The 25,954-nt window shown below is 40.7% G+C and overlaps 1 protein-coding gene across 1 annotated transcript in view; it reads right to left on the reverse strand.

Moving 5' to 3' along the window:
• The window catches only part of LOC101840898 (cation channel sperm-associated protein subunit beta), a 177,062-nt gene that overhangs the window by 110,955 nt on the left and 40,153 nt on the right, over window positions 1-25,954 (reverse strand). Inside the window, exon 6 of the mRNA XM_040742620.1 lies at window positions 6,610-6,705. Coding sequence (XP_040598554.1) covers window positions 6,610-6,705 — 96 coding nt within the window. The remainder of the gene's footprint in view (window positions 1-6,609; window positions 6,706-25,954) is intronic.

The following is a 25,954-nucleotide window of genomic DNA, read 5'->3' on the forward strand; positions in this document are numbered from 1 at the left end:
CTCCACGTGGGGGGTGACTCAGCCAGACCTGATGCAAGATTGCCCCCTGCCTAGCTACCTGCCTGCTTGGTGGAATACTATTGGCCCTTAACTCCTTATGTCACCTTACCCTATCCTAAGATTCCCATCCCCTACCTCAGCCCTATATAAGTCCTGCCTGTTGGAATAAATTGAGATCCTGCTTCGACAGACTCAGTGTGTGTGTGTTTTTCTCCCCGGTAACTAATGGGGGGAGGGTCTGAGTCAACACTCACCATCCCGCTCAGCCCCTGGGAAGAGACCAGCTGGACCGGCCCTTCCCCCCTCTCTACCTGCAGAAAGGACCCTGCATAACTCCATGTATCTTATCAGACCACCATGCTTTAAAGTTAGAATTCAACAACAACACAAATTGCAGAAACCCTACAAACTCATGGAAATTGAATAATGCACAATTACACCATTCCTGGGTCAAGAAAGAAATAAAATAAGAAATTAAAGACTTCCAAAAATTCAATGAGAATACAGACACAACTTACTTAGCACTTTGAAGGCAGTGCTAAGAGGAAAATTCATAGCACTAAATGCCCACATGAAGAAACTACAGAATAGTCACACTAGAGAGTTAACAGCACAACTGAAAACTCTAGAACAAAAAGGAGCAAATTCACCCCAGAGGAGTAGAAAATAATAAAATTGAAGGCTGAAATCAATAAAGTAGAAACTAGGAAACCAATACAAAGAATCAATGTAACAAAGAGTTGGTTCTTCTGGAAAATCAACAAGATAGACAAACCTTTATCCAAACTTACGAAATGGCAGAGAGTGAACATGCAAATTAACAAAATCAGAAATGAAAAGGGGGACATAACGACAGACAGTGAGGAAATCCAGACAATCATCAGCTCATCCTTTGAAAAGCTGAACTCCTCAAAATTCAAATTTTTAAAGGAAATGGGCAATTTTGTGGATAGATATCACTGACCAAAATTAAATCAAGAACAAATAAGCAATTTAAATATACCTATAACCCCTGATGAAATAGAGGCAGTCACCAAAAGCCTCCTAACCAAAAAAGCCAAGGACCAGATGACCTCAGAACAGAATTCTATCAGAAATTCAAAAAACAGCTAATACCAATTCTCCTCAAAGTATTCCACTCAATAGATGCAGAAGGGTCATTCCCAAACTCTTTTTACAAGGCTTCAATAACCTTGGTACCCAAGTCACACAAAGACACAATTAAGAAAGAGAACTACAAACCAATATTCCTTATGAACATTGATGTAAAAATACTCGATAAAATAGTGGCAAATCAAATCCAAGAACACTTCAGAAAAATCATCCACCATGATCAAGTAGGCTTCATCCCAGCAATACAAGGATGGTTGAACATATGAAAATCCTTCAATGTAATCCACCACATAAACAAACTGAGAAAGAAAATCCACATGATCATCTCACTAGATGCTGAAAAAGTCTTTGACAAAATCTAACACCCCTTCATGATAAAGGTCTTGGAGAGATCCGGGATAACAGGAACATACCTACACATAATAAAAGCATTATATAGCAAACCAACAACCAACATCAAACTGAATGGAGAGAAACTCAAGGCAATTCCTCTAAAATCAGGAACAAGGCGAGGCTGTTCCCTCTCTCCATATCTCTTCAATATTGTACTTGAAGTTCTAGTTAGAGAAATATGACAACAAAAGGAGATCAAGGGGATACAAATTGGAAAAGAAGAAGTCAAATGTTCAGTATTTGCAGATGATGTGATAGTTTACATAAGTGACCCGAAAAACTCTACATGGAAACTCCTACAGCTGATAAACACCTTCAACAAAGTGGCAGGATACAAGATTAACTCAAAAAAATCAGTAGCCCTATTATATACAGATGATAAATGGGCTGAGAAAGAAATCAGAGAAACATCACCCTTTACAATTACCAAAAAAAAAACATCCAATACTGTGGTGTAACAGTAACCAAACAAGTGAAAGACCTGTATAGCAATATTTTAGTCTTTAAAGAAAGAAATTAAAGAAGATACCAGACAATAGAAAGATCTCCCATGCTCTTGGATGGATAAGATCAACATAGTAAAAATGGCAATCTTGGCAAACGTAATCTACAGATTCAGTGCAATCCCCATCAAAATCACAGCACAATTCTTCACAGAACTTGAAAGAACAATTCTCAAATTATATGGAAAAACAAAAGACCAAGGATAGCCAAAACAACCTTGTTCAATAAAGGAATGTATGGGGGAGGGGTGCTTCACCATCCCTGACTTCAAGCTCTATTATAGAGCTGTAGCCATGAAAACAGCTTGGTATTGAAACTAAAGTAGATAAGAAGACCAATGGAATTGAACTGAAAACCCTGATATTAACCCACACACCTAGGAACACCTGATTTTTGCAAAGAAGCTAAAAGTAGGCAATGGAAAAAAGAAAGCATCTTCAACAAATGGTGCTGGCATAACTGGGTATTGGCATGCAGAAGACTACAGATAGATCCATGTCTATCACCTTGCCCAAAACTTAAGTCCAAATGGATCAAAGACCTCAACATAAATCCAACCACACTGAAACTCTTAGAAGAGAAAAGTGGTAAATACTCTTCAATGAGTTGGTACAGGAGACCGTTTCCTGAACATAACGCCAGTAGCACAGACACTGAGATCGACAATTAACAAATGGGACCTCCTGAAACTAAAAAGCTTCTGTAAGGCAAAGGACACAGTCAACAAGACAAAAAGGCAGTCCGCAGAATGGGAAAAGATATTCACTAACTGCACATCTGACAGAGGGCTGATCTCCAAAATATACAAAGAACTCAAGAAGCTAGTCACCAAAACACCAAATAATCCAATTAAAAAGTAGGCTACAGAACTAAATAGAGAATTCTCAATAGAGGAGTCGAAAATGGCTGAGAAACACATAAGAAAGTGCTTAACATCCTTAGCCATCAGGGAAATACAAATCAAAACAACTCTGAGATACAATCTCACTTCTGTCAGAATGGCTAAAATCAAAAATTCTAATGACAGTTTATGCTGGAGAGGATGTGGAGAAAGGGAAACACTCCTTCACTGCTGGTGGGAGTGCAAACTCATACAGCCACTTTGGAAATCAGTATGGCAGTTTCTCAGGAAAATGGGAATCTGTCTACCGCAAGCCCCAGTAATTCCACTCTTAGGCATATACCCAAAAGAAGCACATTCATACAACAAGGACATCTGTTCAACCATGTTCATAGCAGTATTATTTGTAATACCTATAATCTGGAAGCAACCTAGATGCCCCACTACTGAAGAATAGATGGAGAAAATGTGGTACATTTACACAATGGAGTACTACTCAGCAGAAAAAAATGGAATCATGAAATTCACAGGTAAGTGGATTGCACTAGAAGAAACTACCCTAATTGAGGTAACCCAGTCACAAAAAGACAAAAATGGTATGTTCTCACTCATATATGTATTTTAGACATAGAACAAAGGAGTACCAGCCTATAATCCACACTACCAGAGAAGCTAGGAAACAAGAAGAACCCTAAGAAAGATAGACATGCATGGTTTCCCAGAGAAGGGGAAAGAAACAAGATCCGCTAAGATAATTGGGAGGATGTGGAGATGGGAGAGGGAGCTAGAAGAAAAAGGAGGGGAGATGAGGACAGGAGAGAGCGAGAAGATTGAGTCAGAAGAAGAACAGAAGAGAGCAAGAAAAGAGATACCATAATAGAGGGAGCCATTACAGGTTTAAAGAGAAATCTGGCACTAGGAAAATATCCAGAGATCTACAAAGTTGACCCCAACTAACAATCTAAGCAATAGTTCAGGGGCTACCTTAAATGCCCTTCCCCCGATAATGAGATTGAGGACTACCTTGTATGCCATCCTAGAGCCTTCATCCAGTGGATGATGGAAGCAGAGGCAGACAGCCACAGCTAACACTGAACTGAACTCTGGAATCCAGTTTAGAGAGGGAGGAGTGATGAGCAAAGGGGTCAATACCAGGCTGGAGAAATCCACAGAAACAGCTTACCTGCACAAGGGGTTGCTCATGGAGCCCAGACTGATAGGACTGTTCCAGACCCCCTGAACGAAGATGTCAGTGTGGAGATCTGGTTAATCTATGGGGCCTCTGGTAGTTGATCAGTATTTATCTGTAGTATATGAATGGACTTTGGGTGCTCTATCCACAAGGAGGGAGACTCTCTCAGCCTAGCCACACAGGGGAGGGTCTAGGCCCTGCTCCAAATGAAATGAAGATCCCCCATGGAAGGCCTCACCCTCCCTAGGGAGCAGAAAGGGCATGGGATAGGGGGTTAGTGAGGAGGGGAGGAAGGGAAGGAGAGGGAACTGGGATTGACACGTAAAAGAAGCTTGTTTCTAATTTAAATGAAAAAGGGTGAAAAAGAAAAAATTAAAAAGGAAAGCATTTTTCCTCTTTTGGAAAAAATTAGAGACAAAAGTAGCAGAGAAGAACAAGGTAGTCCAGGGAAGTTGCAAGAATACTAATGTGCGATATAAAAAATACTCATAGAACCTCTAACAACAGAGATATGTGATGATCAATTCTTAACTGTTTGTATTCTATAATGCAGATAATTCTCCTCAAACTTTCAGAAAAATCAACTGTGTCTAGACCCAAATACCCTGGGTAACTCCCCTGTTCCTCTACTCTGTGTAATTCAAGAGAAGCAGTTCAATTTCTGTCTGTTTGATTATTTTGCTGTCCCAGAAGGGGAAAGAAACATTGACAGCAATTCAGCAGGAAGTTGCACAGGACTTCACACAGCTTCAGGTAAGGAAACGCCCTCATGGGCTGTCACGTGGTTGCAGGTCATTCCCATCTGACCTTAGAGAACAAGGAAGTTTAATTTGTCCTAGATTGACCGTGCCTCTGACCTTCAGAAAAAGCTGTTTGGGGTCGGATACTCTAAGTCATAAGAACTAAAAAGTGTTAGTGACCTAAATGCCTCAGATGAGCTGATAAATTAATTGTCCAGGAAAGTTGATTTGCCTGATAAACACCTTTGGTAAGCTTCTGATGAGATCAACACCTAACATTTGCTGGTAATTATCACTTTTCATACTGGGAACCTCACTTCCTATGGAAACTTACTCTCCCAAAGTTCCCCTTTTTGTCCCTAACCCCTCATCTGCCACTTGCACAGTCTCCACTCCTGCAGAGACACCGAGACCCTTCAGTTGTTCTGATTAAAGAACAATTCTGTTTCTGGAGAAAGCAAAAAAACAAACAAAAAAATAGAGAGGGATTAAGGTTTGACAGCTGCCAATTAAGAGAGGAAAGTGACCATTGGGAAGGTTACTGTTGACCTGTGATTAAAAACAATTTATGTGGACAATACAGGATTGAGAAGCATGCTTGGAATCTATTTCAGTCTGTACTAGATATGAAGCAGCACAGATAGTATTTTTAAGCCTCTCTTTTGAGTTTAGTAGAGAATAAAGACTAACACCACACCCTTACTTTCTCCTTGACTCCCACTTCCTTGTGTTGCCCCTCCCTAGCAGGAATAATCAAAACCCAGAGACAGATATTGGGCAGCCAAGCCGGTAGTTCTTACCTCTACCTAAGGCTGAAAGGGTGATCCAGCTAGCTCCACAAATACTTCAGTGTGTTGCCTTTCCTCAACGTGACTGAAGAATAAATCTTCTTATGAGGCCCTTTTCCTTTTGCTTTTATACTTCCTTAGCGCTGAGATTAAAGGCAAGTGACCCCAGGTGCTGAGATCACTCTTGCGTGAGCTGTTTCTCTTTAGGACTGCGTCAATTTAATTGTATTTCAGTGTGGTCTTGAACTGAGAGATCCCTCTGCTTGTCTCTTGAATCCTGAGATTAAAGGTGTGAGTCACCACTGCCTGGCTTTATGGCTAGCTAGTGTGGCTGCTGGGATTAAAGGCGTGTATCACCAGTGCCTGAATCTATGGCTTAGGGCTAGCTTTGCTTTTTATATCCTCAGGCAAGCTTTATTAAATCATAAATAATATATCATCACACCCCTCCTATCTCTAACTTCTCTAACTGCTCTACTGTGATTCCTCCAGAAGAAGAGCAGGATTCATCCTTGGCACTCACACTTCCCTCACCCTGGCCATCAGGAATCCCATCTGCTCTACTTCCAAAGTACTTTGGGCTGCTCCTGCTCAATTTCTGCATGGCATGCACTGCACAGCCTGATGATCACATGAAGCTCTTGGGTATGGTGATGCAACAGCTGCTAGCCATGGCCATTCTTCTTCAAGCATCTAACAGTAGGACCTTTTCTAAAGCTTAAATCAGAATGTATCACCTCCCTACTCAATGCACTCAGTTAATGTCTTTTTGTTATAGCTAGTTAAAAATCCCTCACCTTTTCCACAATCCCTACCAGCCCTTCCAAACTCAGGGGACACCAACCATACCATCATTTTCTGTGCTTCAGCAAGAAGGGGTCCTCTCAGATTCTCAAGCAGGCCAATCCTATTTCTGCATACTTGTTTGCTTCATCAGGCTGTGGTCCTGGCCATTTGGGATTTGGCACTGTATGGTAGTCATCAAAGTTTGTTCAAAGACTATGTGAATTCCACTCTACTTTATACACTGATATTTACCTCGGACAAGATCCAATAGGGTCCCTTCACTGTTATAAATATTTAATCCTTCATGCATTGTGACCTTTATAATCCATTCTTCCACAGATTCAATGTCTAAAAATAAAAGATAAGCAACATTTTACATGCCATGTTGATGAAATGGAAGCTATGTGAATTCTACCAACAGGTGTACCTTTTCTACAAATATTTTGACTACATCTATGTGTCAAATTTCACATATTTTCTGCAAACTTATTTTCTGATGATAATGGTAAAGGATTATGAAATGATTCTACTACCACAGCAATGTAACTTTTTAAAATATTTTTAAATCTCAATCCCAGTTCCCTCTCCCTCCTATCCTCCTATGCCCCACACTGACCCCCATCCCATTCCTCTTCTGCTCCATAGAAAGGGTAAGACCTTCGATGGGGGATCATCAAAGTCTGTCACATCATTTGACGCAGGGCCTAGGCCCTCCCCTGTGTGTCTAGGCTGAGAGAGTATCCCTCTAAGGGGAATGGGCTCCCAATGTCCGTTTGTACACTAGTGACAAATACTATTCCACTACTAGATGTCCCATAGACTGCCTAGGTCTCCTAACTGACACCCATGTTCAGGGGGCCTGGTTCTGTCTTTATGCTGGTTTCTGAACTGTCAGTCTGTGGTCCATGAGCTCCCCCTTGTTCAGCTCAGCTTTTTTTGTGGGTTTCCCCAACCTGGTATTGACCCCTTTCCTCATCACTCCCCACTCTCTGCAACTGGATTCCAGGAATTCAGCTCAGTGCTTAGCTGTGGGTCTCTGCTTCTGCTTCCATCAGCTACTGGATGAAAGCTCTAGGATAGCATATAAGGTATATAAGTCATCAATCTTGCTATAGGGGAAGGACATTTAGGACAGTCTCTTCACTGTTGCTTAAATTCTTAATTGGGGTCATCCTTGTATATCTCTGGACATTTCCCTGGTGCCAGATTTCTCTTTAAACCTATAATGGCTCATTCTATTAAGATATCTCTTTTCTTGTTTTACTCTATTCTTCCTCTGACTCAATCTTCCTGGTCCCTTGTGTCTTCCCTCTTCCCTCACCCCATGCTACCAATTTGCGCAGGATATCTTGTCCCTTTCCCCTTCTCCAGGGGACCATTAATGGTCCCCCTTCTTTCCCAGCTTATCTAGAGGGATGGGTTGTAGACTGGTAATCCTTCACAGCAATGTAACTTAATGCTAATAAATCCAGAATGCAATTTCTCTCCTATAGCTACAATGAGGGAAAAGAAAACCATAACCCTTTGGTGAAACACTATAATATCACTTCAAAATACTTGACAAAGAAAAGTACAGATTTTGAAGATGGCAATGCTGAATTTGACCAAATGTGTAAAGAAAAATTACCAGAATTTCTTGTCAAACTAGTGCCCATAAATGAAGCAGAAAGAATACTTCTAAACACATTCTACAAGGTCAGTATTTCCCTGATACCAAAGCAGATACAGGCAGACCATAAAGAGAAAACACCAAGGAAACATCCCTGATGAACCTTTAGGTAAAATATCCCAAACAAATACTAGAACACTGGGAGCTGTAGAGATCACTCAGTGGTTAAGGGCATTTGCTGCTCTTCTAATGGATCCAGGTTCAGTTCCCAGCAACCACATGGCCAACACAACCGCCTTTAACTCCTGTTCCAGGGCTTCAAACACCGTGTTCTGGCCCCTGTGAGCTCTTACACACATGATGCACATGCATATGCATAGACAAAACACACATAAAATAAGAATAAATAAATCCTTAAAATGCTAGAAAACATAAATCACTAGCACATTAAGAAGATCACCCTCTTGGGATTCATCCCAGAGATCCAAGGATAGTTCAATAACAAGAAAGCAAGCAGCAGAGTTTAAAATGGGCAGTTCTCAAAAGAAGACATGGAAATGGCCAGCTGGTTTATATAACATCACTGGTTGCCTTTGGGAATGTGTTTTGAAACAATGGCACAATATCTACAATGCCTGGTAGAATGACCATGATCAAAAAGGCAAAAGATAATAAGTGCTGGTAAGGATGTTGGGAACTAATAGCACTTCAACACTGTTATGGGCATGTAAATCAATATAGCCAGCAGGAAAAACAGAATGAAGATGTCACAAAATGTTAAAAATAATCCAGCAATCCTACCACTGGGTTTATAGTCAAAAGAAGTGGAAACAATGTGTCAAGGAGATGCCTGGCTGCCTCTGTCTTACTTTTTGTAGTACTATTCACATTCAAAATATCCATTTTTGTTGAAATGATTAATGGAAATATAGAATATATACACACCCATATGAATACTGTGAAATCTTGTTATTTGAGACAACAGGGATGAGTCTGGAAAACATTCATTATATTAGGTGAAATAACCCAGGCATAGAATGTCAAATACCAGAATTGTCTTATTCACATGGAGAATGTAAAGAAACTGCTTTTAAAGGACAGACGTGAAGGTGGTTCCCAGAGTTTGGGTGGTTAGGTGCTAGAGAGAGATGGGATGATATTAGTCTGGAGACATAGATATACTTAGATGGGAGAATGGAAAGTGGCAGAACACGAAGATACACACAGACAGAAATAAAGGGAGTTTGATAGGGTTAGGTGCTTGGGAGGGATGATAGGTACTGAGGAGAGAAGGCTTGGTGATGACTACAAAAGTTCATAGAGTTTCTGCCTTTAGTGATGAAATGTTCTAAATTTGAACTGAAAAAGTATTGTACAATCATTCAGTAAAGCTGTTTTAAAAACAAAATATTGCCAGCATGTTTGGCACATGTATTTAACCCCAGCACTTTGGAGGCAGAGGCAGGAAAATCTCTTTGTTTTTGAAGTCAAATTCCAGGCCTGTGAGATCCACATAGTTAGACCCAGTTTCAATAAAATAAAATAATAAGGGGTAATGTTCCACTAAGCATAAACTCACTGAAATGTATTGTAAAGATCGGACAGAGCACTGATCTCCAAAATGCATAAGGAACTCAAGAAACCTGACATCAAAATGCCAAATAATGTAATTAAAAATTGGTTACAGATCTAAACAGAGAATTCGCAACATAAGAATCTCAAATAGCCAAAATAAAAACCTTAATCTATTGCTCAACATCCTTAGCCATCAGGGAAATGCAAATCAAAATGAGTCTCAGATACCAGTCAAAATAGCTAATATCAAAAATACCACTGATAGCTTATGCTGGAGAGGACATGGAATATGGGGAACACTCCTCCATTGGTGGTGAGCTACAAACTTGTATAGCAACTTTGGAAATCAGTATGGTGGTTCCTCAGAAAATTGGGAATCAATTTTCCTCAATAACCAGTCATATCTCTCTTGGGCATATACCCAAAGGCTGCACAGTCAACAAGGACATTTGTTTCACTATGTTCAAAGCAGAATTATTTGTAGTAGGCAGAACCTGGAAACTATCTAGATGCCCCTCAATTGAAGAATGGATAAAGAAAATGTGGTACATTCACACAATGGAGTATGACTCAGTAGTAAAATACAATGATATCATAAAATTTGCAGGCAAATGGATGGAACTATAAAAAAACATCCTGAGTCAGGTAACCCAGACCCAGAAAGACAAACATGGTATTTACTCACTCATAAATGGGTACTAGACATAAAGTAAAGGATAACCAGACTATATAGTGCATGACCCCAGAGAAGCTAGGTAACAAGGAGAACCCTAAGAGAGGCATACATGAATCCCCCTGTGATGGAGAAATAGACAAGATCTCCTGAGAAAACTGGGAGTGTGGAGAGGGGAAGAAAAGGAGAGGGGACAAGAAGGGGGAAAGGGGAGTAGAACATGAGAGAACAGGATGGTCCAGATGGGGAAAGGACAGGGTCGGGGAGCAAGGAAGGAGATATATTGATAGAGGGAGCCATTATGGGCTAGTGAGAAACCTGGCACTAGGGAAATTCCCAGGAATGGATATAGATGACCCCAGCTAAGACTGTAAGCAATAGTGGAGAGGGTGACTGAACTGGCCTTCCCCTCTAATCAGATTGATGACTACCTTAATTGTCATCATAGAACCTTCATCCAGCAACTAATGGAAGCAGATGCAGAGATCCACAGCTAAGCACTTGGTGGAGCTCCCAGAGTCCAGCTGAAGATAGGGAGGAGTGATAATATGACATAAGGTCAAGACCATAATGTGAATACCCACAGAAACAGTTGACCTGAGCTACTGGAAGTTCACTGACTCTGGACTTACTGCAGGGGAACCTACATAGGACCATAATAGGCACTCTGAATGTGGATGACAGTTGTGTTGTTTGGACCATCTCTGGGGGCCGCTGGCGATGGTACTAGAATTTATTCCTACTTCTTGAACTGGCTTTCTGGAGCCCATTCTCTTTAGAAGGATACTTTGCTCAGCCCAGATATGGAGGGGAGCTTGAACATGCCTCAAAGTGACGTGCCAAAATTTGTTGACTCCCCATCAGAAGCCTTACCCTCTCTGCGGAGTGGATAGGGGGTGGGTGGGATGGAGGGAAGGTGAGGTGAGTGGATAAGGGAAGGGAGTGGTAACGGGGATTGGTATGTAAAATGAGGAAAGTTTGCTTTAAAAAATAAATTATAGGGGGCTGGAGGGATGGCTCAGAGGCTAACAGCACTGACTGCTCTTCCAGAGGTCCTGAGTTCAATTCCCAGCAACCACATGGTGGCTGACAACCATCTACAATTCAATCTGGTGTATATGTGATAAATAAATAAATCTAAATAAATAAATAAATAAATTATAAAATAAAAGAAATAAGAGTAAGTGTCAATTAGTTAAAATGTATAGTTAAACACTGAAAAAATTAAGACATAATAATGTCCCTATAGTAGAGGTCAAGCAGAATCACAAAAGTAATTAACATAAGATGAAGACAGAAAAGTAGGAAATAGTGAATCTGGAGGTAACCAACAAGTAAAACTTTTTTCCATTTGCAAGATGGTAGATTTCAATAGAACCAAATAAGCAACTATGTTAAGTGTAAATGGTCTAAAATAACAATTGAAAAACTGAGTTCTCAAAAAATGAAACACAAATGGCTGAGAAATACTTACAAATGTTCAAAGTCCGTAGATATCAGGGAAATCCAAACTAATCCTACTTTGAAATATCATCTTACCCCTGTGAGAATGGCCTAAGCTATGGATACACATTAGAAGAATTAATTGTCAAAATTATGCCCATAGTAATATTATTTCACTTTGGACTAATGAAAGCACAATTTAAAATTCTAAATTTTAAGATGATGCTTTTGCAAAAAATAAATCACAAAATCTTTTTTTAAAAAATACTCCATTAGTTCAGGTAGGCAGGTGTCACATAGTATGGCTGTATGTGGACAACCCTAGGCATCAATCTATGACCTCCACCTTCTTTGAATCAGGGTATCTTTCTTGATATTTTGTAGGGCAGAAATGTCTCTGGGGATTCCCCTGAATCTGAGTCCATCTCTCCATACTAACACTGGACTACATGTTCCCACTACAAAGTGGAGTTTTACATGGCTCCTAGGAATCTGATCACAACTCCTCTATGCACTTTACACAGAGTCAATGTTTAGATGATGAATAAAATGTAGAGAGGATGGTATTGTCCATGCCATCTCCCACAGCTACAGCTTCTCTCTTTATTGTTGAACTTTCCTTATCTGTCACTCTGCCCTACCCTCACCCTTCTTCACTCAGTAGGGCATGCTATTGCCCCATAGACAGAAAGGCTGGTCTGCACATAGAGTCCTATCCTACTCCCCCAGTGTTCCTTTGCCTGCATATTTTGTTGGCACACAAGTAAATGTCTGACCAACAATGAGCAACCTGATGATAGTCTCCTGGGAATCTGGAATTGGCTCACCTCTAGGAAAAATATATAAAGATTAGCTTTAGAAAGCCAGTCTTCAGAGAAAGAAAACAGATTCTAGAAAACGTAACTTAGATAGAGACAGGATGAAAGTATTCCCTGGGTACTTGATTGCCTTGAATTTCTTATTTATACTTCCTATATTTAATGAGGCTGCATTTCTGTCATTTAATTTTACAAACTAAAATTTCTTAGCTGGGTGTTGCTGACAATAGTTGCATAAAAACAACAGTTAGCAATTAATATTCAAGGTGTCAACACACCAGAAACAAATTCTCTGATGGAGCAATCTGATTTAAGCAAGGCTGTGAGCTTACAGACCCAGGAATACCTTTTGCTGCAGACTGTAACTTCACATGTGCTATTGCATTCTTTTCCTAGCTGCTACGGGGAAGTCCCCACTACAAGTGTTTAGCATGTGTGAGTATCTTGGGAATACATCCCAAATTTACTGGGTATTTTTATCTGAGCGTTGTCAAAGAAGTAGCTCCTCCTTAGATGTATTGTCCAATTGATATTAATAATGCTAGCCTATACAGTGTTTTGAAACAAAGTTTGTTTAGGTTTGGCTGTCCTGACACTCACTATGCAGACAAGGCTGGCCTCAAATTCACAGAGATCCACCTGTCTCTGCTTCCCTGAGTGCTGGCATTAAAGGCATGTGTCACCACCACCTGGCAACACGCAAACTTTTAAAGGGAACATATATATCTGCACTAGCACAAGTATGGACTGTGTGGTGTGCAAAGTCAGCAACGATTTTTTTTTGTTTTATGTTTCATAAGGTAAAAGGCATCTGTTAACTTTACAAGTTTGTTTGGACTGTATAACAAAACTGTAATATAAATCTCTTTCCATGCCAAATGAAAGGATGCCGTGTAATCCTAAATCGTGAGAACTCTCCAGCAAACAAGATTTATCATGTCTCATCCAGTCTCGCAGCTGTTCCCATGTGAAGAGATCAGCATACTTATCACCTGTCTTTTCTGTCTTCCTTCCTCCTATCTGTAGCCAATATCCTCAGGAGGTCTCCTCGGTCAAATATAATATCAACTTTGAAGTAATCCATAGAATTTCATTTCCTGCAGAAACAAAGGCATAATCTCCCTGCCAACACAACATAGTTCTTCACATCCATCCGGAAGCCAATGCATTTCTAATGTCTATAGGCTGGTTTAATTCAACAGCCCTTTCCATAATCAGTGTCTCTTAGCAGCTCATCAACATTCAAAACATGCAAATTCAACAAAGCACCAGAATCCTGATGCCATATGTATTTCCCATCTTTTATTTATTTAAATTTAAATTAGAAAAGGTTGTTTCGCATGTCAATCCCAGGTCCCTCTCCCTTTCCCTCCCCTCCTCCCACACCCTCCCACCAACACCCCCAACACCCCCTCCTTTCCCCAGGGAGGGTGAGGCCCTCCATGGGTGTGTCCACAGTCTGTCCTTTCATTCAGGGCAAAGCCTAGACCCTCCCCTAAGAGCTCAGGGTGAGAATGCATCTCTCATTGTGGGATGAGCACCCAAAATCCACTTGTATGGCAAGAATGAATACTGATCTACTACCCAAGGCCCCATAGATGGCCTAGGCCTCCTCACTGACACCCACATTCAGGGGGTCTTGATCAGTCCCATGCTGGGTCCTCAGCCACTAGTCTGGGATTCAAGAGATACCCCTTGTCAGGTCAGCTGTTTCTGGGGGTTAAACCAGCCCAGTCTTAACCCCTTTGCTCATCAGTCCTCCCTCTCTGTCACTGGGTTCCTTGAGTTCAGCTCAGTGTTTAGCTGTGGGAGTCTGCCTCTGCTTCCATTAGTCATTGGATGAAGGTACTGTTTCCCAGATCCTCTGGCCCTGGGATTGTAGGCTGGCACTCCCAAGATCTATGTCTAAAATCCATATATGAGAGAGTACATGCCATGTTTCTATTTTTTGTGACTGCATTACCTCACTCAGGATGGTTTCTTCTAGTGTCATCCATTTGCCTGTGAATCTCAGGATTCCATTGTTTTTTTCTGCTGAATAGTACTCCATTGTGTAAATGTACCATATTTTCTCTATCCACTCTTCAGTTGAGGGGCATCTAGGTTGCTTCCAAGTTCTGGCTATTACAAATAATGCTGCTATGAACATAGTGAAACAGACATCCTTATTGTATGAATGGGCATCTTTTGGATATATGCCTAAGAATGGAGTTGCTGGGTCTTGTGATTCCCATTTACCTGAGGAATCTCCACACTGATTTCCAAAGTGGCTGTATGAGTTTGCACTCCCACCAGCAGTGGAGGAGTGTTCCCCTTTCTCCACAACCTCTCCAGTATAAACTGTCGTTGGTGTTTTTGATTTTAGCCATTCTGACAGGAGTAAGATGGTATTTCAGAGTTGTTTTGACTTGAATTTCCCTGATGACTAGGGCTTTCTCAAGTGCCTCTCAGCCATTTTCGACTCCTCTATTGAGAATTCTCTATTTAGTTCTGTACCCCACCTTTTAATTGGATCCTTTGGTGTTTTGGAGACTTGCTTCTTGAGCTCTTTGTAGATTTTGGAGATCAGCCCTCTGTCAGATGTGGAGTTAGTGAATATCTCTTCCCATTCTGTGGGCTGCCTTTTTGTCTTCTTGACTGTGTCCTTTGCCTTACAGAAGCTTCTCAGTTTCAGGATATCCCATGTATTAATTGTTGACCTCAGTGTCTGTGCTACTGGTGTTAGGTTATGGAAGCAGTCTCCTGTACCAATTCATTGAAGAGTACCACCCACTTTCTCATATAAGAGGTTCAGTGTGACTGGATTTATGTGGAGGTCTTTGATCCATTTGGACTTGAGTTTTGTGCATGGTGATAGACAAGGACGTATCCGCATTCTTCTACATGTCAGCATGCAGTTATGCCAGCACCATTTGTTGAAGATGCTTTCTTTTATCCATTGTATAGTTTTAGCTTCTTTGTCAAAGATCAGATGTTCGTACATGTATGGGTTAATATCTGGGTGTTCAATTCAATTCCATTGGTCTACCTGTCTATTTTTGTGCCAATACTAAGCTGTTTTCAGGACTCCAGCTCTATAATAAGGCTAAAAGTCAGGGGTGGTGTAGGAGGAAGCCTGTATGCCGCCATTAGCCATGTGACTTACTAGAGGCGCATACAGATGAGGTAAGAGTGGTTTACCACCCCGCTAACCACACCCACTTTAGGCATGACTAAAGATGTGTATGGACAGACGTAAAGACATATACGTACATAGGCAGTGAACTACGTCACTAGCCAGGCCCACTTTTGGGCATGGCTAGGGAGCGTTACGGGGGAAGGCATAAAAGACAGCACACAGGAAGTCTTGGTCTCTTCTCCCGGAGTTTGGCTTCCAGTTCGTCAGTGGGAAAACTACTTGGCTCATCTGGGTTACTTGTTTGGTATCTTGTGAGTAATTTCTGCAATAAATAGTTAGTTTTACTTTCAGTAAGTGTGTCGCTTATCGTTACAGCGTCATTTGGTGTCAGAAGTTTTGGAATCCGGATCCAGGCGCCCAGAAAAGCGGCTGCTCCTCGGCCCGACCAGGCACACATGGACTCTCCTTTCGCTAAGTTCCTCACCACTTCGCTCAGCAAGGCACGATTCCTGCCGCCAGGAACCAGCACCTTCTACCTGCCGGTAAGGTTAGGCGGTATTTCAAGATTTCTCTCGCGGCCACGTGCTGTTTTACTGGCGGCCTGCTGACTTCGGCTTGAATTACTCCACTGGTAACAAACTTAACTGCTTTATACAATGTCAGCTAACATTATGATGCAGGATGTTAAGAATTTTCTTGTTTTTTGTATGGATGGGATTTTAGAAAGGGTTGAGGACCTACCTGAAAGGTACTTCCTACCCATGATGGTGATTATTAGTTTCATAATCAATATAATTTTGCTAAAGAAATGGCTCAAAAATAGGACTAAATTTATACAGGCCACACGATCATCGCAGGATAGTTTGGAAATCTTAATACAAAGAATTCAGGAAATGCAAAATTCCTTGCAGGATAGTAAGAAAGGGTTGGTAGAAAATATTCAGGATATTAGAAATGATAATGTAGGTCTGACAAACAGGTTTAAAGAGACGGAACACAAAATTGAATTACTTTCAGAAAAAAATGTGTTCAACAGATAGAATTGAAAAAGTGGAACATAATGTTGAAACATTTAACCAACAAAACTGTTCCATGTTCAATGATTTCACTAGCAAACTACAAAGACTGGAACATAAGATTGAAATGCTAACAGAAAAGAATTGTTCCATGTCTGAGAGCAATGATAAACTAACTGATAGAATATCATTTGTGGAAGGCAGTTTACATGCCATTGAGGTACTTTCTAAGGATGAGAATATTAAATATTTGGAATCACGTGTAAATGATAAATGCAAAAAAATGAAAGATTCCATGACGTCCTTAGAAAATTATTTGTCCCAAGAACTTCAAGAGCTCAGAGAAACAATGATGAATAGACTGCAGGAGTTAGAAGATGTTCAATCTGATACTTCAGAATCAGACATACAGGCAACAGGTCAGGACAGGAGTTTCCCAACACCTCTCAAATGCTGGAAAGATCTCCCTAAGGTTGCTATGCGTTCACCTATGGTTTTCTCAGTATCTGTAACAGAAAAACCAGCAACGAAAAAACAATCAAATGGTACCATTGCTTATCACTGGGAACCTATACAGATGAAGGATCTAAAGGGAATCAAGGAGGCCATTGTTTCATATGGTCTTCATTCTCCCTTTGTCAGAGAGCTCCTAACCTCATGGGCCACTATAAATAAATTACCCCAAAAGACTGGGCCCAATTAGCCTCCGCAGTGCTCGAAAATTCTTGTCAAATTCAATGGAGAGCTTTATGGAGGCAAGAAGCGAAAGCCTTAGAGATTCAGGAATTAAAGAACGGTCATGAAGTACCCCAAGACAAGATTCTTGGGGAGGGTCCTTATGCTGACACGCAGGTTCAATCTGCATATGACGAGCACATGTTGTCTTTATGCCGTACAACTGCTTTAAATGCCTTGGATAAGGTTTGTGAAACAAGAGAGATAATGCAACCCTATACCAAGGTAGTACAGAGCCCAAGGAAAGGTTCACTGAATTTTTAGAGAGATTATCCAAGCAATAGAAGTACAGGTAGCGAATCCAGAATCCAGGCGACTCCTTACAGAATCTTTGGCATATGAGAACGTGAATCCTCAATGCAGGCAGGTAATTTGGCCATTAAAAATAAGATCAGAGCCATTGGAGGAATGGGTCCTACATACAGCAAACCTGGAATGTAAAAGTCAGGATAGGGGAGCTTGGGTAGGTGAAGCTATTTCTACAGGCTTGAGGAGGCACCAGGATGCCAAATACCCTACCTGTGATGATATAGAGGCCTGGGTAGGGAAGGCAATCTCCAAGAATTTTAACAGGCATAAAGATGCAACATGCTTTAACTGTGGTAGAATAGGACATCTTAGTAGGAACTGTAGACAACGCATTCCTAGAAATAATGCTTTTACCAGGAATACATCAAACAGAAGGCCTCAGCCTCCTGGTCTCTGCATGAGGTGTGGAAAGGGATAACATTGGACTGACGAATGCTGGTACACAAGAGATAGACAAGGTAGATCTTTAAAGCCGGGAAACGGGGATCAGGAGCTCACGCGAGCCCCAGAAAGAAAGATTATCCGGTCATTCCCAGTGACAGTGGAGGACAGCCTGTCCCAGGACAATTAGAAGATCCACTGCCCATTGTAAATAATACGGCACTGGATAATACATTAGCTCCAGAGGATGAATCAATTATATCAGGAGGAGATACAAAACATATATTTTGGCAAACTTCTATACAATATCATAGACCTAAGTTATCAGTTAAGGTAAATAATATGGTGATTAATGGCATTTTAGACACCGGAAGTGACATCACTATCATTAATCGGAAGTCCTGCCCCCCCCAATTGGGCTTTAAAAGAGGTTAATGTTCAATTCTTAGGGATTGGAACACTATCTAAAGTTAAACAGAGCGTTAGATGGATTGACTTTATTGGTCCAGAAGGACAGAGAGGAAGGTTAAAGCCATATGTTGCAGATATTGCTATAAACCTCTGGGGTCGTGATCTACTCCAGCAATGGAATATGCAGATTAACATTCCTCCTGTATCAGCTAGGAATTATAGACAAGCTCTTAGTGGTAGAAAGAATATAGTAAGGCAGTACAGAAAACAGATGCCAAATGTACAGGCTGTACAGAAGCAGGATGCTAGTGCCAAACTTACAGAACAACCAAAAGCTCTACCCTTAAAATGGCTGTCAGATGAACCCGTCTGGGTGGGTCAATGGCCTATGACATCTGAGAAGTTAGAGGCTTTGGAGAAGTTAGTTCAGGAACAGCTAGATGCTGGACATATTGAGGAATCAACTAGTGCATGGAATTCACCTGTTTTTGTTGACAAGAAGTCTGGTAAGTGGTTACTGATCTTAGAGCCATCAACAAGGTAATTCAGCCTATGGGGTCTCTACAACCTGGGATGCCATTACCTTCTCTAATTCCTAAGGATTGGCCAATTATAGTTATAGACTTAAAAGATTGCTTCTTCACCATACCGCTACAAAAAAACGACAGAGAAAAGCTCGCCTTCACGGTACCTACCTATAATAATTCCTGTCCGGTACAGAGATTCCAGTGGAAGGTACTACCTCAAGGTATGTTAAACAGCCCAACTTTGTGTCAATATTTTGTGAATAAACCTCTAGAAATAATTCATAAAAAATTTCCACATTTGTTAATATATCATTATATGGATGACATATTATTGTCTGATTCAAATAAGGATATTTTGGAAAAGATGTTTGAAGCAGTAAAGGAAACTTTGCCTCACTGGGGATTACAAATTGCCCCAGAAAAAAATACAAAGAGGAGATTCTATTAACTATTTAGGTTATAAAATAGATGCTCAGAAAATTAGACCGCAAAAAGTACAGATCAGAAGAGATCGTTACCGGACTCTTAATGATCTTCAAAAATTATTAGGAGAAACCTCTCAATAACAGACAATTATTGGTGTAGAAGGGTATGATTTAAAACACCTGAAAATGGCTTTAAAAGGAGATAAAGACCTAAACAGTCCACGAGTACTATCAGCCGAGGCTGAAAAAGAATTAGAATGGGTAGAAAAGAGAATATTAGAAGCACATGTGGACCATGTGGATCCAAAGCTGGACTGTATTCTGGTTATTTTACCATCTAGAGAATACCCCTCAGGAATATTAATGCAGAGGGAAGACATCATTCTAGAATGTGTATTTCTGCCACATAAACAAAATAAAAAATTGAAAACATATATAGAAAAGATCTCTGATTTGATATTAAAAGGTAAGTTAAGGCTTCGTCAACTGACTGGGAAAGACCCAGCTGATATTATTGTACCTTTAACGAATGAAGAAATTTCCTCCTTATGGAAGGATAATGAGTATTGGCAAATAGCTTGCAGTGACTTTTTGGGAAGTATTAGTAATAACTATCCCAAAACAGAGAGAATCAAATTCATAAAGAAAACAATTTGGATTCTTCCATGTATCGTGAGGCAAACACCTATTTCTGGAGTTCTTACCTTCTACACAGATGCAAACAAATCAGGTAAGGCAGGGTATAAATCAGGAAATATAAGTAAAGCAGTTCAAAGCCCTTACAACTCCGTACAATAGGTACTTAAAGACTTTACAGAGCCTCTCAATATAGTCACGGATTCTCAGTATGCAGAAAGAGTTGTCTTGCACATTGAGACTGCAGAATTTGTTCCTGATAATACAGAATTGACCTCATTGTTTTTACAATTGCAGGAAATCATCAGAAACAGGACTCATCCTATATACATGACACACATCAGATCCCATACAGGTCTGCCAGGTCCCCTGGCATAAGGCAATGATGAAATTGATTGTTTAATCGTAGGTAATGTGTTGGAAGCTTCAGAATTTCATAAGAAACACCATGTTAACAGCAAATGTTTAAAGAAGGATTTTTCTATCACCTGGCAACAAGCCAAAGAAATAGTAAGAAATTGTCCCAGTTGCTCATTCTACAATCAAACTCCATTACCAGCAGGTTGTAATCCTAAAGGTATTCACAGATATGAACTTTTGCAGATGGATGTATTTCACTTCCCAGAATTTGGCAGTTTGAAATATGTATACCATACCATAGACACGTTCTCAGGCTTCCAATGGGCTACTGCCCTCAGCTCTGAAAAAGCTGATTCTGTTATTACACACCTCTTAGAGGTGATGGCTGTTACGGGTATACCTAAAACAATAAAAACTGACAATGCTCCAGCATATGTCTCCAGTAAATTGGAACAATTTTTCAAATATTATAATATAAAACATGTAACTGGTATACCTTACAAATACACAGGACAAGCAGTAATTGAAAGATGTAACCGAACCTTAAAAGAGATGCTTCATAAACAGCCAGGGAAAACAAAGACACCTAAACACAGGTTACATAATGCTTTACTAACGTTGAATTTTCTTAATGCTGATGAAAAAGGACAAACTGCAGCAGAAAGACACTGGACTTCTGAATTGAACCAAACGGTGTATTTTAAGGATGTTATGACCTCAGTCTGGAAACCAGAATATGTGTTACGTTGGGGAAGGGGTTATGCTTTTGTTTCCATAGGAGAAGAAAAGGTTTGGGTTCCATCAAAATTAATTAAAATTCGATCAGAACAGAAGACATCTCAGGAGGAGGAAGATAACAGCTCATCTACAAATTCATATTCCACCATGGGTAAAGTGACCTCCTAAAAGGAAAGAGAAGTGTTTTGTTTTTTGTCTTCACAGGTAAACTTAGCAAAGAATACTGGATATATAGATTCCTGAAGAAGAATGAATAGCTACCCTGAGGACCATCAAACAAACAGTAACTCACTGTGTGGTATCAAAGTCTAAATCTCTCTATACTGTTTTTTCATAATACCCTTTTATCTTTATTTCTTCACATACTTCAGTCCCCATTCATTTAACTGAAGCTGGCTTTGGAGTTGTATTGGCTCTCCTACTCTAAATTCAAGCACATTATTTAAATAAAATTCAGAATTTCTGTATTATATCAAAGAGCCATTGATATAAGACAGAAGAAAATAAAATTAGGGACTGTTATCTGTGGATTTCTTTTTCTGAAAAGTCTAATTTCCTTCAGGTTTACCATCTTCCCTGTTGTCACCTCTTCCAGTATGCATACCTATAAAAGTTAAAATATTTCTTTGTTAACATTAATGTTGAGTTTTCCAGAGAACAAGGGATTTCCTGACAGCAATCTTCAACTGCTTCAGAAAGAAAATGTGGATCCACTTCCTTGACTTCACCTGATTCGACTGGAGGCATCTGAACTGCCCCACATCATTGACTCCACCTGACAAGCATTATCCTGAAACTGGCTTGAAACTACATCACTCTACACAACTCCAGACCAAGAAACTGAAACAGCACCTTCTACAATCTGGCCAGAGCTTCAGACGAGAGCTTCAATCAACACTAGAACCCCAGTCAGGAACTTCAATCAAGCATCTCCTGCCATACAGAGACTGTCTGATCTACTGAGATTTTGTTATACTAACATTTTTCTTCTCACAGGTCCCCATGAGATTATCATCGTCCCATCCCAGCAGGAAGTAGTTTTGAGAATTCCATGCCCCCTCTCCCTACTATTGATATTATAGGATAGTTTACACATGTTAGTGTTAGTTTTCAAATTATTTTAGAGTTGGAATTAGAAGGAGGTGTTCAGATTTGGGTGTTTCTTTCAGATAAGTTTAGGTTTAGATAGAATAGATGTTTGATACATTTTGTTCATTGACACAAGTTAGTTGTCCTTTTTAGACTAAAAGGGGGATTGTAGGAGGAAGCCTGTATGCCGCCATTAGCCATGTGACTTACTAGAGGCGCATACAGATGAGGTAAGAGTGGTTTACCACCCCGCTAACCACACCCACTTTAGGCATGACTAAAGACGTATACGGACAGACATAAAGATGTATACGTACAGCTCCTCCAAGACCCCAACCCAGCGAGCCCAGCTTCAGGTGAGATTGGGTCCCCGGCTGGGACCACCCGCCCATCACCCATCCCCCTCCATCTTCGGGGCCGCTCCTGGCTTCCAGAAGAGCCGCCCACACAGGGAAGAGATCAGCTCCTCCAAGACCCCAACCCAGCGAGCCCAGCTTCAGGTGAGATTGGGTCCCCGGCTGGAACCACCCGCCCATCACCCATCCCCCTCCATCTTCGGGGCCGCTCCCGGCTTCCAGAAGAGCCGCCCACACAGGAAAGAGATCAGCTCCCCAAGACCCCAACCCAGCGAGTCCAGCTTCAGGTGAGATTGGGTCTCTGGCTGGGACCACCCGCCCACCACCCATCCCCCTCCATCTTCGGGGCCGCTCCCGGCTTCCAGAAGAGCCGCCCACACAGGAAAGAGATCAGCTCCTCCAAGACCCCAACCCAGCGAGCCCAGCTTCAGGTGAGATTGGGTCCCCGGCTGGGACCACCCGCCCATCACCCATCCCCTCCATCTTCGGGGCCGCTCCCGGCTTCCAGAAGAGCCGCCCACACAGGAAAGAGATCAGCTCCTCCAAGACCCCAACCCAGCGAGCCCAGCTTCAGAAGAGCCACCCACACAGGAAAGAGATCAGCCCCTCCAAGACCCCAACCCCAGTGAGGCCAGCTTCAGCTTCAGCTGCAGTAAAGAAGGAGACCAGTGGAGACAGAAAGCCCCCACCAGCACCCACTGGAAGAAGAGATGGGAAGAAGACAGAATAAGAGATCACTCAGCAATAGAAACACCAACATGACCCCACCAGAATCCAGGGATCCAACACCAGCAAGACCTGAAAAGCACTACATAGATGAAGAAGAGGAGACAGACCTTAAAAATTATTTCATGAAGATGATGGAGAGCCTCAAGGAAGAAACGAGGAAATCCCTTAAAGAAATAGAAGAAAAAACAAACAAAAAAATCCATGAAATGGGGGAAAAATTCAAGAAATAAACAAATCTCTCAAAGAATCTAAAGAGCACCAAGAAAAAACAACCAAGAAAATTAAGGAAACAGCTCAAACAGTTGAAGGATTGAAAGCTGAAATAGAAACGATAAAGAAAACACAGAATGAAGGGATGCTGGAAATAGAAAAGCTCGGTAAACGGTCTGGAATCACAGATGCAAGCATCACCAATAGAATACAAGAGATAGAAGAGAGAATCTCAGGTGTTGAAGACTCATTAGAGGACATAGCATCGTCAACCAAAGAAAATCTCAAAACCAACAAATCCTTAACACAAAATATCCAGGAAATATGGGACACCGTGAAGAAGCCAAACCTGAGAATAATAGGTATAGAAGAAGGTGAAGAACTTCAACTTAAAGGTACAGAAAACATATTCAACAAAATCATAGAAGAAAACTTCCCTAACCTAAAGAAAGATATGCCTATGAAAGTACAAGAATCTTACAGAACACCAAATAGGCTTGACCAGAAGAAGAAGTCACCTCGCCATATAATAATCAAAACATCAAACCTACAGAGCAAAGAGAAAATATTAAGAGCAGCTAAAGAAAAAGGCCAAGTAACATACAAAGGCAGACCTATCCGAATTACACCTGACTTCTCAATGGAAACGATGAAAGCCAGAAGATCCTGGTCAGATGTCCTACAAACGCTAAGGGAACAAGGATGCCAGCCCAGACTACTATATCCAGCAAAGCTCTCAATTACCATAGATGGAGAAAACAAAATATTCCATGACAAAGCCAGATTTAAACAATACGTATCCATGAATCCAGCTCTACAGAAAATGCTAGAAGGAAAACCTAGAGCCAAGGAAGATAACTACATTCACAAAGACACAGGCAATATAGAATCATACTTTACAAAACACTAAAAGAAAAAGGGAGGAGAAACTACACAAAATAACTTCACTAACAATAAATCAAGCGCAAACAAGGATCACCAATCAATGGTCATTAACATCCCTCAATGTCAATGGCCTCAACTCACCTATAAAAAGACACAGACTAGCAGAATGGATACGAAGACAGAACCCTTCCTTCTGCTGCATACAAGAAACACATCTCAACACCAAAGACAGACGTTATCTCAGAGTAAAGGGCTGGGAAAAGATCTTCCAATCAAACGGCCCCAAGAAACAAGCGGGCGTAGCAATCCTAATATCTAACAAATTAGACTTCAAATTAAAATCAATCAAAAGAGATGAAGAAGGGCACTTCATATTCATCAAAGGAAAAATACATCAAGACGAAGTCTCGATTTTAAATATCTACGCCCCAAATACAAAGGCACCTACATTCGTGAAAGAAACATTACTAAAGCTCAAAATGCACATAAAATCTCACACACTAATAGTAGGAGACTTCAACACTCCGCTCTCACCGCTAGATAGGACCTCCAGACAGAAACTTAACAAAGAAACAAAAGAATTAATAGAAGTTATGACCCAACTGGGTTTAACAGACATCTATAGAACATTCCACCCAAATACAAAGGGATATACCTTCTTCTCGGCACCACATGGAACCTTCTCTAAAATTGACCACATAATAGGAAACATAGCAAATCTCCACAGATACAAAAAAATTGGAATAACCCCCTGCATCTTATCAGACCACCATGCATTAACATTAGAATTCAACAATAACACAAATCGCAGAAACCCTACAAACTCATGGAGATTGAACAATGCACAATTGCACCATCCCTGGGTAAAGGAACAAATAAAAAAGAAATTAAAGACTTCCTCGATTTCAATGAGAATGAAGACACAACATACACAAACTTATGGGACACTTTGAAAGCAGTGCTGAGAGGAAAGTTTATAGCACTAAGTGCCCACATGAAAAAACTGGAGAACAGTCATACTAGAGAATTAATAGCACAGCTGAATGTTCTAGAACAAAAAGAAGCAAACTCCCCCAGGAGGAGCAGACACCAGGAAATAATCAAATTGAGGGCTGAAATCAATCAAGTAGAAACCAGGAAAACATTGAGAAGAATCAATGAAACAAAGAGTTGGTTCTTTGAGAAAATCAACAAAATAGACAAACCTCTGTCCAAACTAACCAAAAGACAGAGAGAGAACATGCTAATTAACAAAATCAGGGATGAGAAAGGGGACATAACAACGGACTCTGAGGAAATCAAGAGAATCATCAGGGCATACTTTGAAAATCTGTACTCCACAAAATTTGAAAATTTAAAGGAAATGGACAATTTCCTGGATAGATATCACTTGCCAAAACTAAATCAAGAACAGATAAATAATCTAAACAGACCTATAACCCCTAATGAAATAGAAGCAGTCATCAAAAGTCTCCCAAACAAAAAAAGCCCAGGCCCAGATGGCTTCAGTGCAGAATTCTACCAGAAATTCAAAGAAGAGCTCATTCCAATACT

Source organism: Mesocricetus auratus, unplaced genomic scaffold, assembly GCF_017639785.1.
Source record: "Mesocricetus auratus isolate SY011 unplaced genomic scaffold, BCM_Maur_2.0 Super-Scaffold_15014, whole genome shotgun sequence".
Taxonomy (NCBI): domain Eukaryota; kingdom Metazoa; phylum Chordata; class Mammalia; order Rodentia; family Cricetidae; genus Mesocricetus; species Mesocricetus auratus.